This window comes from Spinacia oleracea, chromosome 4, assembly GCF_020520425.1.
Source record: "Spinacia oleracea cultivar Varoflay chromosome 4, BTI_SOV_V1, whole genome shotgun sequence".
Classification (NCBI taxonomy): Eukaryota; Viridiplantae; Streptophyta; class Magnoliopsida; order Caryophyllales; family Amaranthaceae; genus Spinacia; species Spinacia oleracea.
This window is the reverse complement of record NC_079490.1, coordinates 169615877-169621743: the sequence shown is the minus strand read 5'-3', so window position 1 is coordinate 169621743 and position 5867 is coordinate 169615877. Positions and strand designations below refer to the sequence as shown.

The following is a 5867-nucleotide window of genomic DNA, read 5'->3' as shown; positions in this document are numbered from 1 at the left end:
CAACCTTTGCCTCATGTGGAAGATGAACTGGCAAGTGTTCCATGGAGTTGAAAAATGCAGGTGGAAAAATCTTCTCTAGCTTGCACAAGATCTCAGCTATATTCTTATCCAAGCGATCTATGTCACTCGCTTTGATAGCGGGGGCGCATAAGTCTCGGAAGAATTGACTAATCTCTGTAATTGCCTTCCAGACATGCAAGGGAAGCAACTCCTTCAAAGCAACTCCTTCAAAGCAACCGGAAGCAACCTCTCCATGAAGACATGACAATCGTGGCTCTTCATTCCATACAGCTTGCATGATTGAAGATTAACACACCTGCTCAAGTTTGAAGCATAAGCATCCGGGAATTTCAAGTCTCGGACCCATTCACATAACACCTTCTTTTGAGCCTTGTCAGGTGAAAAAGGTGCTTTGGGCATGGTTTGATTTCCATTTTCAAGCTCTAACTGTCGACGTTTACAATACTTAGCCATATCTTTCCTTGCACTAGTGGTGTCCGAGGTGCTGCCTTTCACATCCATCACAGTGTTTATGAGTTGGTCAAAAAAGTTCTTTTCAATGTGCATGACATCCAAGTTGTAACAAATAAGCAAATCCTTCCAATATGGGAGTTCCCATAGAATACTTTGTTTGAACCAACCCTTTTTGGCACTCTTCAACTTCTTAAGAGCTTCAGGACCATCAGTTGCTTTTGGCAAGTCCTTCACACATTGCCACAATTCTTCTCCACACATTATATGCGGACCCATGCCATGTTCAACTTTGTTTTTGCAGAAAGCTGTTTTATTCTTTCGAAAAGGGTGATCATGTGGAAGGAATTGTCGATGGCAATCAAACCATGAAACTTTACCTCCATGTTCAAGCCAAAATGACCTGCTTTTATCCATACAATAAGGGCAAGCCTTCTTTCCAGCAGTGGACCATCCAGATAGCATGCCATATGTAGGGAAATCACTAATAGTCCACAAAATGGCTGCGCGGAGGTTCAAATTCTGCTTGCTTGAGATGTCATAAGTCATAGCCCCAACCTCCCATAACTGTTTCAACTCTTCAATGAGTGGTTGCATGTACACATCCAAGTTTCCTTTAGGATTTTTAGGACCGGGAACGAGCAAAGAAAGGAACATGAATGGTCTTTTCATACACATCGATGGAGGCAAATTGTATGGTGTAAGAATAACTGGCCAACATGAATATTGGGATCCAAATTTACCATGGGGGGCAAATCCATCCGTGCACAAACCAAGCCTGACATTTCGTGGCTCTGATGCGAAATTAGGAAAGGTTGTATCCAAGTGCTTCCACGCTTCACTATCACTAGGATGTGCGAAGGTGTTTTGAACTCCGGGATTCTTGGCATGCCAAGTCATATCCTCCGAAATGTTCTTGGTAGCATACAACCTTTGCAACCTCGGTGTGATTGAAAAATAGATTAGAACTTTTGATGGAATAAGCTTGCCCTTTTTAGTCTTCTTATACCGATCACTTCCACATACTCTACATTTATCTAAATGTGCATCGCCTTTCCAGAAGAGCAAACAACCTTTAGGACATGTGTGGATCCTCTCATGAGGAAGTTCCAAGCCCTCAAGAACCTTCTTTGTGCTATTGAAAGTTCTACCCATTTGGTTGTTATTTGGAATCGCATCATTGAACAAAGATGCAAACTCATCCACACACCTGTGTTGTAAGTTGAATTCACATTTCAAACTTGCAATTCTTGATGCCATCTCCAACACAGATAGTTTGCTCCCTTCACATAATGGATCTCCAGCTACCTTTAGAAGGTCAATAAACTTCTTAGCTTCATCATTTGGTTCTTCTTCAACTGAATTACTCTTTTCATTCAACAAATGCTCTTGATTATTTCCAAGAGCATCAATAACCATATCCCGATATGGATTTGGCTGAACACGCGAGGACTCTACTAAGCTTTCCCCTTGACATATCCATTGATAGTAATTACGAACAAACCCCTTCTTGTACAAATGTACTCTAACTGTTTCAGTATCATGGAAACGTCTATTATCACACAGGGGGAATGGGCATCTTATTTTGTCACCATCATTGCAGGTTGGATGCTCTTTGCAAAACTCAATGAACTCTTCAACCCCCTTGAGAAAGTCGGGCTTAAGATTGCGCCCATCAAGTCTATCATACATCCAACTACGCTCTCTTCTTTTCATGATACCAAATTCTACACATCTCACAAAAAACATTTTACTAACCAAATTCAATACAATTACTTACTATTCAAATTCATTCTCTAAATTATTCGTTGTTTCTCTAAAAACCAGAAGCATACAATGATTAAGCTATTTTATATAGTCATAGTTACTCTACGTTGCTACCAGCATAGCCTCAATGATAAATTACGCAGTCAATGATATATTGGTATATGCTATTTTTTTTATAATCATTTTCATTCATCTCTAATAATCATTAAGTTATCACTATTTTCAACTTTTTTTTTTTAATTTCCTGATTTTGCATCATTACTTTTTAAATGCCCTCATGTTAAAGTTTTCTTCCTTGTACATCAATATTTGTGAGGAGACATCTATCTTGAGGTTTCTGACAATTAAATGATTCCACAATCAATGAGAAGAAGAAGAAGCAGCACAGTTAACAACATCACAGAATGAAAATCACCGGGCTAGCTAGTAGTAAACTAATATTAATTTCAATAATTTATGAATTTTTTTAATACTAATTTCAATAACATGTGATTTTGTTAATACATGATACATAGTTATTCTAATAAAACTTTTGATTCATAACCAATATGATCAACCAAGTAACTTTATAACAAATCATCAACGGTGAATGAAAGATTTTTCTTAATATATATCTAAACATCTTGCATGAACCAAAACTTTTCATACTACCTACTACTAATGTTGATTATCTAAAAGTCTTAATCAAACCCTTTTTTATTTGTTTTCTCATTGTTCTGATCAAAGGATAGTGACAAGAGGAACATAGCTCATGTAATTTACTTTATCATCCTTGAAACCGTTATCTGAACTTATTTTAATTGTAAATTAAATATGGGTATCCTGAATTTATATTATCTAACATATTTTTTACTAAGTAAATTTGAATTTTACTTGAGACTATTTAATTAAGTCGAAGAGAATATGGTTTAAATATGGTTTACTTGAGACATATAGAATGCTCTTACTGCTGAATTCTATATGTTGTCTTAACTTCAATTCTGTTGCTACTCAAATCCGGTTTATTAGTGAGGATATAAAAGTGTAACTCGGATATGCAGATATATGTTTGTCATTTGATTTCGATTCTTTTGAAAAACACAACAACGCAAACATAAAGCATCCTTAGTTCCTTACCTACCTCATTTGTTAACCAGTCACTATCTATCTTCATAGAAGTCAATACCTAATTTGCATATAAAAGTATATATTTTATCAGTCATGCTCATTTTTTTGGAAGGAGTCTCTAGTGATTTTTATTTTTTTAATGTAACAGAAGTAGTAATTATGAACTTAGAACAAATATCATTAATAATTAGTTTTAGGTAAAAGTCAACTTGGGTAGAATTAAAAATTTCAATGAAACTCATCAGTGAGATGAAGTCTATTCAATAAAATATTATAGGCCAATTAAACATAGTCGTAACTCGTAACAGATACCTTAATGCTACAAAAACACAAACAAGATGATCTTTCAATGATATTATGCAAGAACTCAACACATTACAAATTTTCAGAAACCTCAATTTTTTCAGTTGGTTCAATCATAAGCAAATATGCACTACGTTTTGATATAAACAACAAAATTAGAAGAGAAAAAAGAATACTTACCCTTAAAAGATCGAAGAGTTTACAGAGGCGGAGATTTACGATGAATAAACTACATTTGATATAAACAACAAAATTAGGGTTTGAAAAATTGAAGCATTATACCATGAAAAATTAAGAACAAAGGTTACCTGAGGTAGGAAATCGTCGACAGGTGGTCCGCCCGGTTAGGTAATCCGGTCCGGCTGTTGGTAGCTGGGGTAGGAAATTCGGCCCAAATCGCCGCTAGCTGGATGGGTGGCCGGGACAGCGGGACAGCGCGCGGCTGGCGGGAAGGTACCGCGGCTGCCTGGGTGGGTGACGGTGCGGTTGGGGTGGCACGGGTGAGGTAGCGCGGGTGGGCGGTGAGGGTGATTTTCCGGCCAAATCGCCGCTCCTTCTCCTTCTAGCAATTTTTTTTGTTTTGTTTTTGGGAATGTTAACGACTGCTGGTAGGAATTGATTTGTTGTACTGATTGGTATAACATTAATTTGTTTGACCGCTCATTTTTTTTTTTTTAAAAAAAAACAAATACCGACCGCAAATTTGATGGGAGATAATAAATAAGCGGTTATTAAAATTTTAAATGTCTTTTGAAATTAGTCGGATATTTAGCGACTGCTGCGTAGTCGGAACACAGGGAAAATCGGTCACTAAATTAACGATTGCTGTACAAGCGGACAGTAAATTTATAAAATAGCGACCGCTAAAAATTCAGTTGGTAAATTAACGACTGTTTTTTCAGCGGTTGGTAAATTTTGTTTTACTGACCATTTTTTTGGCGGTTGGTAAATTCAGTTGGTAATCAACCGCTTCCTTGTAGTGTCGGCCCCTTATTTTCTCTCTCTTTGCTGAATCCAGCACCACCAATCATCACCCCTATCCCATTAACCATGGCTCAGCTCCCAATGTCACCTTCCTCCCCTCCCCCTTCCATCATTGTGAACCCCATTGAAAGACAAAAAAACTCAATTGATCGACGAATCAAGGAAGGAAAATAATTCAATTTGGAGGTGATGATGGATATCGACAATATCAACTACAAGAGTGAGATTATTGCAGCACCAATTTAGGCGTTTTATAGAAACGCAATAGCAATAACGAAGTTTAGAAAGCCGGAATCGAAAAAACCTCGACTAGTTGAAGACGAAGATGGCGTCAATTTTTTTGTAATTTTTTATGTTAAATTATTTTGTAGGAGTTATCTGGTTTTGAATTTGATTTTTTTGGATTTGAAGTGTTTGAATTAAGGAGGATGGCTGAGAGTGGCATCTTATTGGTCGAGCATCTTGTTGTTGGTAATGTATCGTCCTTAATAGGTGGATTAATTGGGTTAATAGGTGGATTAATTGGGTTAATTAGGGTTGATTACGTTATAAGGGTATTTGGTGCATTAAGTGTTGAAATGGAGGTATTTTATGTATTATCGAAACTTGATGGACGTTTGGTGACTTACACCAAAACTCGGGGGTATTTAATGAAAAATCCATTACGCGTTACGCGTGGTGCTGAAGTAGAAAGTTCATCAGCTGTTATTGAGAACTACCTTGAGAACGCAATTTAGAAGGTGGACCATGGTGCACAGTGAGCATGGTGCACCTTAAGAACACTAGTATATAATTAAAAGAACATCTAGTTACGTAAAAAGAACATGGATATATTTTTTATACATTTTTAATAAATAGTGAAATAATATGTTATTTTTTATAATAAAAAAAGTGAAACATTATATCGCATGTTCTTTTATCGTAGTGTCATGTTATTTTGTTTATGTACATGTGTTCTTCTGGTGTACATAGTGCACCATGTTCACTGTGCACCATGGTCTATAGTCCACGAATTGCCTTGAGAAACATACAATGTTAATAATGTCTTTATCTTAAGCAATATACTAATCACACAAAAGTATTTAGCGTGATGGGTGTCTAATATACTCTGGAGTCTAGAGGACCGTCCAATATTATTTTCCTTAGCAAAAATGTTGTAGGACTCGAAATTGGAATAACAGTAACTTCCTATGATGTGAATTGTGGCCCTTGTGTCACGTGTGATGCCAACGTTT

General features: G+C 36.7%; 1 protein-coding gene across 1 annotated transcript; it reads right to left on the bottom strand.

Moving 5' to 3' along the window:
- Positions 1-213: 213 nt before the first annotated feature.
- Positions 214-2220, bottom strand: LOC110784224 (uncharacterized). The gene has a single exon (XM_021988652.2). The coding sequence runs from the start codon at positions 2218-2220 to the stop codon at positions 214-216; it is 2007 nt and encodes a 668-aa protein (XP_021844344.2).
- Between the last annotated feature and the right edge of the window lie 3647 nt (positions 2221-5867).